The sequence below is a fragment of the Podarcis filfolensis genome (genome assembly GCF_964270895.1).
Source record: "Podarcis filfolensis genome assembly, chromosome: 13".
NCBI lineage: Eukaryota > Metazoa > Chordata > Lepidosauria > Squamata > Lacertidae > Podarcis > Podarcis filfolensis.
Genome location: NC_139615.1, coordinates 51,593,738 through 51,607,512, shown reverse-complemented (window position 1 = coordinate 51,607,512; position 13,775 = coordinate 51,593,738). Strand labels below are relative to the sequence as shown.

The following is a 13,775-nucleotide window of genomic DNA, read 5'->3' as shown; positions in this document are numbered from 1 at the left end:
TTTTGTAAATCACATGTTCCTTTTTCTTTAAATATCTATTCTAATTTAGTTGCTGGAGGAACTTAGAAATAATGAGTTAGAAGTTTAATCCACGACTGGACTTGCCACCCACAGCTGAGCTGTGCATAGAGCCCCTGGTATGAACCTCACCTGTGCCATAAATTCACTAGGTCTTAAGTCAAACCCCTCACTCCCCGCTCAGCCTCAGTACCCATATATGCAATATTGGGGATAGTAACATTGGCTTATTTACCTTACAGGGTTTTGTAAGGTTTACAGGACACTGAAGCACTTTGGACACTTGAATGCACTATACAACTATACAAGTAGGTAAAGCCTAGCAACATGTTCCAGCCATAGCTTTGCCAAGGCCCATCTGCATAACTACAGCTTGGTGGTGGTGGACTTCTGACTTGCAGGCCTAGTTAGGTCCGTCACACCTCTCTGGTGCATGAGGCCATTTTGGGCAACCCACACCCACCTGCAGCCACCTGATGCCATATGATGTGCGGCATGGGAAAACCAAACACCCTTTTTGCAGAAGAGGAAAGGCCGATTGCTTCCTCTGGTAGACACCTGCTCAATCACCTTGCCCAAGAATGAAAGATTTGAGACTGGGCGATAGTAGGCCGGATCTGAAGATGTTTTTTTAAGAAGCGGTTTAATAACTGCCTCTTTCAGCGGGTCTGGGAAGGCTCCCTCACAGAGAAGCATTCACCACCCCACAGAGCCCATCGCCCAGCCCTTCCCAGCTAGCTTTTATAAGCCAGGATGGGCAAGGATCAAGGAGAGAAGTGGCTGGTTTCACTCATCCAAGCAGCCTGTCCACATCCTCGGAGGTAACAGATTGGAATTGACTTGTTGCAATTCAGGACTCAGGATCCTATTGCACATGTGTGAACAATACATTTTTTAAAAAGGTGCCACCACCCATTTCACCTAAAAGCAAAAACAGAGGCAGGGGTTTGTCAGAGAGAAAAGCCATTTTAATGTATTCTACTGGAGGGAATGTCTGCATTTTTATGCTTTTTCTTTTTTGCTTTTGGCCCTGCCCATCAATGGAATGTGGCCCTCCAGAAGTTTACCATATCTGAATCTTTTCCTGGGGCCAAAAAAAGGTTCCCAAGGAACTAGTTACAAACAAGCAAACCTGTTTCTTTCCATCTAACTCTTTCTCTGCATATCCAAGGATACTACGCAAGAATGCTTACTTGCAGACAAAGGCTATATCTGAAAACAGAATAGATGAGCAGGAGTGTGGACTGAGTGACCAGAAGTTTCCAGAAGCAGGGGCTGATCCTAGGCAAAATAATGTTTCTCTCCATGAAATAGAAAGCAAATGTCTATGCTGCTTGATTGAAGGTGATAAATGCTAACAATATATGCCGTGCTTAAGTTTGATATTAGAAATTAGTTATTCCCCTAGGCTGGTGGTGGTAGTGGTAATACACTTATACTGCAACTGAAAACGTAAAATGGTTTATTTTATTTTAAATAATGGATTTTTATCTATACCACTGCTACTTAGCATTTTCAAGCCTCATTTCACAATGCAGTTGAGAGTGCATTGTGTGATGGATCCCTTTTCATTAGAGATGCTAATTATCAAGTTTCTATGTTGACACTTCTGACGTATCAGAGACAAGCACTCAGCATATTTGTTATGCAAGGAGATTTTGTACTATATCTATGCCTCTCATCACCACATGGCAATGCAAGCATTTAATTACGTCTCTGAAATGTAGAGAAAGGGAGGGGGAGAGGATTTGGTCATTGGGGATGTTTCCTGCAGGTTGATGGTAGCAAAATTATTTCCAAAGTGGACTGAAGGTTGAATATTGGAACCTGAGGTCCTCCTTTGAGGACTGCAGTTTCATAACATGTTTTGAAGCACATTTAGCAATACAGTTTTCAATTAGTTTAGGGACTCCAGGCATTAAAATTAGTCCTGTCATACTGTTTCAAAAACGTTTAGTTGAACAAGCACCCATGCTTTAATCAATTGATGAAAATGAAAAGCTTGAGAAAGATGTCATTTGAGCTACTGAGGGAAGCATACAAACTTACAATTTAAAAACAAATGCTATTGCTCCTTTCAGAAGAAAACTCTGTCGCAGTATTTTCATTCTCTGTTCCCCATGGAATAGGCACACTGGCTCAGAAAGTAAACCAGTGCCCCTCTTACTAGCAGCCCCATCAATTAAAACTTTTCCTTTGTCATCATGATCCCTAAAACCTGAACCCAACACTGCCCAAAGGAAGACCCAGATGAGGAACAGATACAGGTCTCTCCTCTCAGGAGATGCCTTCAGCACCTCCTCCCAGGCTGAAGACAAAAGCAGGGAAGTGGACTGGCTGTGTGAATCAAGCATGGCAATCCAGCAATCTTGAGCAAATTTCCACTGATTTCTAATAAATCTGAGTAACCAGCAAACATCACACTGATCAGGCTGTTGAACCTTTGCTAGAACCAAAGTTGCAATAGTTGTTCCTATTTGCACTCAAATTAGAGACCAAAAGCAGTATTTTGATGGTGCTACCTGAAAATTATCAAATTCACTGAAAACTTGTAAGTTACTGAGCTTGAAATATTTTTGTGAAAAATCTTATCCAATGGGAACACCCATCTTTTATCCTAGGATTCATTAAATGCATGATTTAGGATTTATAAAAGAAAATACTTTTATCCTAGGATAAAGATGGGTATGGGTTAGGGTTATAGGGTTGGAGTTGGTTAGGGATTGGGTTAGGGTTAGGGTGAGGTTTAGGGTTAGGGTTCGGATTAGGGGTTGGGGTTAATGTTAGGTTTAGGGCTGGGGTTAAGATTAGGTTTACTGTAAATGTTTGGGTTATAGGATTAGGGTTATGGTGAGGGTGAGGTTTAGGATTAGGGTAAAGGTTAGGGTTATGTTAGGGTTAGGGCTGGGGCTAAGATTATGTTTAGGTTTAAAGTTGGATTAAAGTTGGTTTGGGTTAATGCTAGTGTTCATGTTAGAGCTGGAGTTAGGGTTAGGGTAAAGGTGAGGGTTAAGGTTAAGGTGAGGGTTAGGGTTAGGATACAGTTAAGGTTAGGGTTAGGGTTAAGGGTTAGGTTAATGTTAGGGTTAGGTTTATGTCAGGGTTAGGGCTGGAGTTAAGATTAGGGTTAGGGCTAGGGTTGGAGTTAGAGATAGGGTTATGGCCAATGTTAGCACAGGAAGCAAAGATTTCCAATAAAGAAGTGCAAACACATGTAATAGTAAGTAATACACTGCTGTAATCCAGTTTTCCATAAGTTCGCCATAGAGATAAATAGCCAAACATATGTAATGCTGTATGAGCTTTTGCAAATATGTAGAAGGAAGGAGGTTGCTTGCATTCATTCTGACCTGGATCTCACATTAAATACAGGTACAGATAGGTAGCCGTGTTGGTCTGCCATAGTCAAAACAAAAAAAATTTTTTTCTTCCAGTAGCACCTTAAAGACCAACTAAGTTAGTTCTTGGTATGAGCTTTCGTGTGCATGCACACTTCTTCAGTATCTGAAGAAGTATTAAATACAGGGTCGCTTCTGGTTGATGCCATAGCTCATCTTGGCAAGTTTTTGACATATAGTTTTCAGTTTGAACAGCCTGAGAACAGAGTATCCTTGGGGATATAAACAAGTGTGCTTGACCCATACTTATACTAGCTGATTAAAGCTCATTTTTAACTTGGCCTTGTAAGTCCTCATAGTTTCTTAGATTGGGTTTTCTTTAAATAAAAACTAACAAAAGAACCTGCCTTGTGGCTTCACTGGGTAGAAGAGGTAATTAGTTCCTTGTTGCTGGAGGGTTTAATTCTGTCTGTATTGCAGGTGATTGTGACAAGGTCCCTGTTAAAGAAACCCCCCTTAGATGCTGCCAATTTCACCAATTAGTAAGCAGTTTTAAACACACAAATCTTGGATAAACTATTGCAACATATGGTGACCTTACAAGTCCACAGTTGTTAGTTGGATCCCAGTTTATTTCCAGGCTCTGTGCAAGTTGCTGGTTCTTCAATGTAAAGCCCTAAATGGATTGGGACCTGTGTATCTAAATAGCTGTCTGCTTTCCACAGGCACAGGATTGGGCCTACTCATTAAAGGTAAAGGGACCCGACCATTAGGTCCAGTCGTGACCGACTATGGGGTTGCGGCACTCATCTCGCTTTATTGGCTGAGGGAGCCGGCGTTTGTCTGCAGACAGCTTCCGGGTCATGTGGCCAGCATGACTAAGCCGCTTCTGGCGAACCAGAGCAGCACACGGAAACGCTGTTTACCTTCCCGCTGGAGTGGTACATATTTATCTACTTGCACTTTGATGTGCTTTCGAACTGCTAGGTTGGCAGGAGCAGGGACCGAGCAACGGGAGCTCACCCCGTTGTGGGGATTCGAACCGCCGACCTTCTGATCGGCAAGTCCTAGGCTCTGTGGTTTAACCAACAGCGCCACCTGCATCCCTTGGGCCTACTCATTAGGAGTGTCCAAATTATGGCATTTGCTGACCTGGGAGAGTTGTCTAGCTACCTCTTTGAGCGTGCTCAGAGGGCAGGTGGTCATTTGCTCTGGATTCCAATTGTTGTGATTTGCTGTTTAATTTTCATGCTGTTGTCTCACAATTGCTTTTCAATACGGCTTTATGACACTTGGCTATAAACTGCTCTGAGGACCTAATCCAAGTGCAAGACACACAACAGAAATATTTTTATGAATGAGCAAGCAGGGGGTTTGCAGTACCCTAAGGTATAATCACCAATAAAAAAATGTACCTTGAAAACAAGGAATACTCCAGATGGAGAAGTCAAAGCTTTCTGGCTTCTAGAATATTTGTATGATTTTCTATGCTATTAACTGATCGTTCATATTCAATTTGAAATGACCATGTGAGATAATCAGAATGAATTTAAACTTGTTAGTCAACTCATTTTGGGTATGAATCTGCATGTATGATGAAGATGATCACCTCAGAAGCTGAGAACCCAATGAGGGTCACCGTATCACATTCACTGTGAAACCTTTTGATTCCAGACTGAAAAAAGGAGAGAAGAAAAAGAACCTCTTGGGAAAACTACAACAATACATTTGTAATTCAATTCTGCACTGCTACATTTGTAATTAAAGAGAAAAAATAGGTTTTAATATAAACATATACACAATGTTTCTCAAATTTCTAGATGATTTTTCTCAGAACCAGCCTTTATATACACATAATTTTAGTCCATGATGATATATTCCATATGTTCTTTTAATTTAATTTATACACTTATTGACAAAGACAAATTCTTAAATACCATACAGTGATGGTTTATTCCAATTCTCTCCCTTGAAATGAAACTGAGACCAGTGTACCTTAAAGCAAATTACCAAAATACAACTCATTCATACTTTACATACATTGTGATACATCCAGGTTCTTTTCAACATTTCACTCACATCACATAACAAAATCAATTCATATAATACCTTTGTAGAGCAATTGCTGCTCCTAAGCCACTCACACCATTGCTGATTCTCATGCTGTCATCATACAAATGTTCGTATCCACACACAGAAACCTCAAATGCTATGTGTGTAATAAATTAATTAAGGCTGCAGCCCTAAACACACTCACTAGGGAGTAAGTGCCTTTGAAGACAGCGGAACTTCTGAGCTAGCATGCACAGGGTTGCATTATAAGCTTCTTACACTTTTCAAGCCATGGCTCTTCTTTGTGGACAAGTCTATAGATTTTTCAGCATTCTAGATAAATAGATTTTGTTTGTTTGTTTTTTTGTAGTATTCTTGCTGCTGCATGACAGCCTGTTTTTCCTTGTATCCACATGTAGGCCAAATTTCATAGATACTTCAAAATGCAAGCAGAAGTCATCCCGCAACTGAGGAGGGGTACTTCTAGATCCATCCACAAGATCTGACCAAGCCATACGATATATGCATCCATGTGTTACTTGAGAGCTGAACACAATGGGATGGCTTAGCAATAGCAATGATGTTGCTAAAGCAATGGAAGACTTGGCCCACGATTAGGGTAGAACAAGTTTTATCTGATGGACAATGAACTAAGTGTTTTAGCATCTGAACATCTATGCCCTTTACATTTTAGCAGCAACAGTATATTTATGTCAGCAGTAGACAGTCTTCCAGCACCTGATTAAAATGTTTACACGAACAGTAAAAGATACTTTGCTATCTGTATCTGAAGAACAGATTTTGAAAGTAAGGAGCAGATCAAACAAACTGAATTTAAAAGCACTACCAATTTCAGAACAAACATGTGGAAGAAATAACAAGATAAAGAGCAATACAGACACAAAGAGCACATAAAAATAACCAGTGGAAGACAGATTGTATCCTCTTTCACTACAGTTACCCCACTGCCTTTTCTGCATAGCACATGATCTCTGCCTGCTTTAAATATGCTTATCAGTGATGCAGATAGATTTGCAGAGGTTACAGTGCCATTGCTCCAGCCCTTGGTATTTCATTTCATAAATATGCCTGAGCAAAGTAATATTGCCAACATTAACTGGTATTGGGATGTTTCAGTCTAATTTTGTGGGAGTTGTGGAATACTCAACTCTTAGGCGATGAAGGCACTTGGCTCTTCAAATAATTGGGTTGCTTTTCCATTGATATTGCTGGTTGGTCTTTTTCAGTTCACAATGGAGAGCACTGGAATCGTCTAATGAAAAATGTTTTAAGGCAATAAAAGGTGCATACAGCGAGTACATCAAGATTTTCTTTTCTTGTTTTCTGTGTGTGTACATTCCACATCACATGCCTTTACAAACTTACCTGATTCATATGTAGATTACATGGTTCAGTAATTTCCTACAGAATTTTAAAGTGCCACGGTACAAACTTGCTTTCTCTTCCCCAAAGCCTTGGCGAGCTCTGCCATAATCTATCACCACAAACCACTTGGGCTTGACATGTGTCTTTAGAAAGATGAACTCCATTTCTTCACATTTATGCTAACTGGAATCCAGCGGGCGTACTAGTCCTTCTTTATAAACATGAAGAATAGCTTCACAGACAAATTTGTACTGACTCTGCATAACACACACACAAAAAGGGAAAAGGTTAAAAATAACCTAAGTTATCTTTCATTTATATAATATCAGTACAATGTTCAGCTACAATGCCATCATTTTCATACACTGAACACCAGCATTGCCTTTAAGACCAAGATGGATAGCATGCACAGGGGGCAGGGAGAGATCAGCATTAGGTTCTTCAGGTGATTTAAATCCATCTTTGAAGAGCTGAGATAGGCAGCAGAGACAGGAAACAGAGATAAACCAGCAGAATAGAGAAGGGGGCACAAATCAAAATGTGTTTATCTAGGCCAAATGAAATCTATAGTGCACAGGAAACCACTGTTTCAATTCAGGCCTCAGTGAATACAACAGGATTTCTTGAATAGTTCTAATTCATGCTGGAATCTCCCTCTGAAAGTATTTTGTTGAAGCATGGCAACTTTAGATGCAATTAAGTGTTCTTCAGTAGAGACAGAATCACTATGTACAAGGGATGCTGCAGCAATGAACTTCCTGCATCAGCTTGAGGGCAGAACTAGATGACCACTGAGGACCCTTCGAACATTACAATTATATGATTTCAATATATTGAAATTGGGTCAAACACATTGAAAATAGGCTCCTGTACTTTTTACTTACTGATGTTTGCACCATCATAGCACGATGGTCTCGCATCTTTCGTACAATATCCAGTGGATAAACAGGTTGGCTTTTTTCAATTAAGCACAGAGCTGTTTCCATAGCAACCAATACTCCAGTCCGGCCTATTCCAGCACTGCAAGAGGTAAGCAACAAGACTGCATTTTTTCCAAGCAACAACAACTAAAGCATATGTTTTGTCCTGAATTCATATTAAAATTATGGCTTTTTAAAAAATACTGAAAATCTTTTGAAAACATTAGGAATGCTGAATATAACAGAACACTTAAAAATCACTTCAGCAACATGTTCTTTGCAAATTTGTAAGAAAAACATTTCACAGAAAAATGGAGAAAACAAGTAAGTTTCAGTAATCAATGGTTAAATATGTAATTTAATTTAATTCAAGCTAGGAGTTTTGCTCCCCCCTCCCCGAAGTAGCAGGATATCACAAAGAAAAATTCAATGGTCATAGCTGCCCTATTGGGGTAGGGGGGGGCAAAAGGAGTTATGTCCCCACAGTTAAGAGACTGAGAGCAGGCCGGAAGATGATACGCTTACCCAAGGCAAACTTCCTCCACCCACCATAACAGTGGTTGTTTTAATGTTCCATTATTTTAATGTTGTTTTTTATTTTTGTTTTTAAGTTGTAATCATTCATCTTGTTTTTATTATTGCTTGTAAGCCGCTCTGAGGCTGGGGAGGGCGGGGTATAAATAAAAAATTATTATTATTATTATTATTATTATTATTATTATTATTATTATTATTAAAGGATACACTGGCATCGAAATCAATGATAGTTAAAAAATAATCAGGTACACTGCTTAACCAGAAATTCCAGCCAGCTTCAAATCCTGGTTTCAAATAATTATAAACAGCAAACTTAGACAACCATGATTAAAATCATATTGGCATATATATTTAAGCATGGTTTAGAAAAGCAAGAATGTGCTCTATGGAGTGTGCCATTCTATGCAACCATAGAAGAGATTGTGCATCTTGCAAATGAGATGTCTATGAGTGCACAATGAGGAATTGTGTGCTGCCACACAGAAGAGCAGCCCTGCTGTATCAGAGCAAGGGTCAATATAGTCCAGCATACTATTTCTCACAGAGGCCCACCAGATACCTCTGAGAAGCCCACATGAGGGACATCAAGGCAATAATGCACTTGGTATTCAGTGGCCTCTGAAACTGGAGGTTCCATAGAATCAGAGTTGCCCGGAACCATGCAGGTAATCTAGTCCAGCCTCCTAAAATGGAGGATGACAGATGGCAGTCCAACCTCTGCCAACATCTCCAAGCAAAGCAAAGGCCACCTATTAGGCAAGCAGACTGTTCTACTGTTGGATAGCTCTTATAGTTAGTAAGTTTCTCCTAACATTCAGCCAAATATGCTTCCCAGCACTTTCCATTCATAGGTTCTAGGCCTGTCTTCTGGAACAGTTTGCTCCATCTTCTGCATAACAACCCCTCAGATATCATGTCCCTCCTCCATCTTCTCTTATCCAGGCTAAACATATCCAGCTCTTTCAACTATTAATTATAGGACTTAGTTTTCAGACTTCTTGCCAGCGCCGTCACCTTCCTCCAGACACAGTACTGTTTGTTGATGCCCATCTTAAAGTGTGGTGCCCCAAATTGGTCACAGTACTCCACATGTGGTCTAAACAGCACAGAATAGAGTGGAACTGTCACTTTTCCTTCTGGGTTACCACCACTTTTAACTTCATAATATAGCTACATTACTGGTACATTATCTTCTTTGAATTTTTCTACTCTACTCTTAAAGCTAGTTAAGCTAGTGGCCATCATCACATCTTATGGCACAGAATTCTATGAATCAACTAATTGCCAGGTGAAGAAGTACCTCCTTTTGTCTGCCCTGAATATTCTGCCAATCTGTTTCATTGCATGACCCCAAGTTGTAATATGAGAGAGGAATAAATTAATAAGTCTTTGAATGACTACTAGACATGGTGATTACATGGAATCTTCAGGTTTAGAGATAATATGCCATTGAGTGCTAGCTACTGAGTTACGTCTTCATGCCTGGTTTGTGGGCCACCACTAGGAAACAGATGCTGAATGAGAAAGACCCTTTATCTGATCCAGTGGGATTCCTATGAGTTCTATTTTTAAAAAAGAAAAGAACAATAAACCCCACCCCACATAAAATCACGCAACCAAGTTGCATTTACAACCAGTCACATTTAAGCTATGTTTTCTGTCTTTCAGGAAAGTCCACTGAAAGCAATAAGCACTTCAAATACATTTGAACAGTCCCTAAGCAGCCTGAAGCAGCAAGAGCAGTTTTGATTCACTATCAGCTATAACACATTCAATATTCATAAAACAGACTCAAGAACTATCACAAACTATTATGCCAAATGGTTATATGCACAATTATTTACTGCACCTGCAGTGAACAAGAACTGGCGCATTTCCCACTCTCTTTGATCTCATGTAGGTCACAAATTCCAAAAAGTCTGTGGAATCGTCAGGGACACCATGGTCAGGCCAAGCCACATACTGGAGATGAGTGACTGTGTGTTCTTCCTCTGTCTAAAATAAATTAACATTTTCACTATAAAGAGCTACAGACATTACTGTAAAAACAGCCTTAACTGAAAATTATGTAATGGGAAAATATCAAACAAACCATTTGTCAGTTCAGAGTCTTGCATTTAGATAGCTCAACAAAAAATATTGTTGATTTGTGGTCAAAACCAGCACATCAATCAATCAATCAATCAATCAATCATTCATTCATTTATCTATTTATTTATTTATCTATCTATCTATCTATCTATCTATTTATTTATCTATTTATTTATTTATTAATTAATTAGCTGAATCTCTTTCCCCACCCCACCCCATCTCCGGAATGGTATTTTCTGTTGTCTCTCTCAGTACACCCTGACAATGTACAGTAAACCTACTAGAAATTAGTTACATTCTCATCTGAAAGTTTTCTGTACTCCATAGACCAATCAAATATGTGAAACTGTGCTATAGCTATTTCTCAAAAAAGCTCAATTATACATTCAACATAGCAAATTGTTTATATTTCCATTTTTATGAAGGCAAAATACTGTCACATACAGAGAATCCTAACTCAAAGCCACCTGTAACACACTGGGTTCCCTGGGGACTCCCTCGCAAGACACTTTGTCTCTCTATGGCTGGGACTGCCACCTGGTGGGAAGAAAGATGCTTCAGCTAAATAACAGCTTAGGTGTTCGGAAGAGCTTGGAGGTCAGCAGTTTGAAGCAGACTGCAGCAGAAGGGAAACATTAAAACCACCTCTCTATGCACCTAATCTCTCTGCAGCCATTTTTAAAAAACAGGTGAGTTCAACACAGTAACACATATAATGTAATACATAGTTTGGTCCAAAGCGGGTGCTTCCATTTTGCAAAAAACTCTGCCAACTCTGTCAACAGTATACCAGACACAAAATGTAGGCAGGGTCTGTTTAATGAAAAAAAAGATGCAACAACGAGCAATCAGCTCCAAACCAAATTTGCCATATACCAGTTATGCCGCCATAGCCAAGTCTACATGTGGCTATATTTTGCCAAAGTCTGCATGAATACTCAAAGCTCATTAGAAGTCAGTGGCCCTAGCCAAACTGAAACAAACAACAGCTGGATAGGTAAAGCTGCATCAAACAATATGGACTGGGACAAGAAAGGGTCCCAGTGGTTTCCCTGCAGCTTCCTATGCTTTGTTCTTCTGCATTTACTGTTCATTCATCATAGGATGCTGTATTTGAAGTGTAATAAGAAGAGCCCAGCTGGATCAGGCCAAGGACCCATCTACTCCAACATGCTGTTCTCACAACTGTCATCCAGATACAGTATTCCAAATATGGTTGCACCATAGATTTGCATAGTAATATTATTCTATTAGCAGTTTTTTTTTGTTATTTTCCAAATTACCCCTAGAACACAATTGATGTTTTTCACAGCCTCTTCACACTTGGGTCATTTGAGCTATCCACCACAACTGCAAGGTTTCATTCCTTCTCAGTCATCACTAGGATCTGTTTGTGATAGTTGTGAAACTAGGATTTTTGGTCCAATGCTTATCACTTTGCAATTGTTTACATTACACTGCATTACCATTCAGGTGTGTAGGATTCTCTCTCCTCATTTTTCTGTGCAGCAAAATAAGGAATTGAGTGCTGTACCACTGTACTGCACATAGATTTAGTGTTCATTTAGCAATCACTTATTCATATAGAAATGGGAGTTCTAAGTTTTGGCATGTACATGCAAACTTGTATATGTATTCTCACGCATGTAAGCATGCACATGCATTGGTGACGAAGAAAGCATCCAAGCTCTATATTGAATCTCATACCACATACAGCTAAGAGCTGTTTGAATGGGCCTTTACTAATGAATAAAGACAAAATAAGTAACAGCACAAGCACTTATACTTGAGTTGCTTCTTAATAATAATAATAAACAACCAGAGGGCTAGCTTTGACTCGAATAATCTTTGTAGATACATATTCCAGTAAGGCTGACCAATGGACCAAGCGCAGCAGCATTTAGATCAGACGAAAAGCACAACGTGTACATAACCATGTGTGAAGTTTTAATATGTATTTTTTCTTGTAGCAAACTGAAAAAGTAAAAATCACTTACTTCAATATTTGTAATAACCATTTCTCTAAACACGTAAGCAATGGTACAATCTTCAGATCGACACTTGACACGAAAGTTGCCATAATCAAGAACGTCTGGAGGATCAGGCCAATAAGGATGACATTTGGTCTAACACAAAAGAAAAACTCATTCTGTCACATTTATATCTTCTATGGAAACGTATCTTAGAGGGTTGCTCAAGCAATGCTAATAATCGACATAGAACATACCATGCACTAATTGACATGACAAAAGGCCCAGGTCTAGGCCAAAGAGTTAGCAGAAGCAATCCCCAAAATATCTCCAGCTGCCGCCACAGCAGCTGGAGTTAGCTTATGTTCTAGCAGGCCAGAGTATATGAAGCTTTCATCTTTAGCCTTTCAGTTGCTGGAAACAAAATAGCTCCTTAGTTCCTCAACCTTGATATGCTAAAAAAATTCACAAGCCACAACTTGTCCACCTGCTAAGTTACACTGAAGAATGAAGAAAGAGGGCCTAGTTCCAATGCGCCAAGCAGACCAGCAAACCACATCTCAATTCACATACAAACCTCCACCCCCAGGAATGGCTTGATAATCAGGAAAACTGTACTTACCCGGCCTCGTTCTGTAAGGGTTGTCAGCATGATAATCAGTGATAATCTGTGATCCCAAACTGCTTGCCAGAAATGAACACAGGTGTGTGGAAGAGGCCCTTGAGTGGCTATGTATTTGTTCACAATGCCTGCAGGAGGAATTTCCAGCTACGAGAAGAAAGAAAACTGTAAATAAGGTTGATTCTTACTAGTAATTTTACTGAAGTATTAGCAAAGGCAAGTGGATAATAAATAAAAACAACAACTATTAGTATTTCTAGTCATCCTCAAATACAACATCAACCCACACGATTAGGTCAATAAATCAAAATTGAACAAGAAATTGTACAAGAAATTGATAATTCATGTACAAGAAATTGATAATTTTGATACTTTTAGTTCTGTAGACCCATTGAAATTAATGGACCTAAGTTAGTCCTGTCCATTAATTTTAATACGTCCACTAGTATGGAAACAACTCGTTGTAATTATTTCAAGACCTGTCTGTGTTACTTACGTTAACATAATTTGCATTTATGTAATCATCATTTCCTTGCAATATTACTCGAGTGATATCATCTAGCAAGAGAAAAAAATAGTAATTAGGTTATATAAATTAGTATCACTTTTCACAGAGATGAGGAATCATTTAGCTGCACAATATGGTCTGCAAACACAGTATTTTGAAAACTTAAGTAAATGAACAATGACCAAATAGGACAGGAAAGAATGGAATGTGCCGGATTCAAATGAATCCTGAATCTTGAGCAGAAGTGGTTGCTTCAGAAAGATCTGGGGCTTTCAAAACCAAAGTGGGGTCACTCCAAAGGTTCCCAGATAAAAACAGGAATCTCCGAAGTGA

General features: G+C 39.3%; 2 protein-coding genes and 1 long non-coding RNA gene across 16 annotated transcripts in view; 1 reads left to right on the top strand and 2 right to left on the bottom strand.

The window, feature by feature from the left end:
• Positions 1–13,775, bottom strand: part of MOCOS (molybdenum cofactor sulfurase) — a 563,966-nt gene that overhangs the window by 357,209 nt on the left and 192,982 nt on the right. The gene's annotated exons all lie outside the window — the stretch shown is intronic.
• Positions 237–4,114, top strand: LOC310748318. Its single transcript, XR_014541288.1, has 3 exons — positions 237–1,792; positions 3,156–3,390; positions 3,544–4,114. It is a non-coding gene; the product is annotated as an uncharacterized lncRNA (long non-coding RNA).
• Positions 5,111–13,775, bottom strand: part of PTPN3 (protein tyrosine phosphatase non-receptor type 3) — a 98,174-nt gene continuing 89,509 nt past the window's right edge. For all 13 annotated transcript variants that reach the window (XM_083583823.1, XM_083583818.1, XM_083583826.1 and 10 more), the window contains 6 exons: positions 13,431–13,492; positions 12,935–13,081; positions 12,340–12,468; positions 10,101–10,246; positions 7,679–7,814; positions 5,111–7,051 (listed from right to left, as the gene is read on the bottom strand). In XM_083583823.1, coding sequence (XP_083439949.1) covers positions 6,974–7,051; positions 7,679–7,814; positions 10,101–10,246; positions 12,340–12,468; positions 12,935–13,081; positions 13,431–13,492 — 698 coding nt within the window. In that variant the 3' untranslated portion in view covers positions 5,111–6,973. The remainder of the gene's footprint in view (positions 7,052–7,678; positions 7,815–10,100; positions 10,247–12,339; positions 12,469–12,934; positions 13,082–13,430; positions 13,493–13,775) is intronic.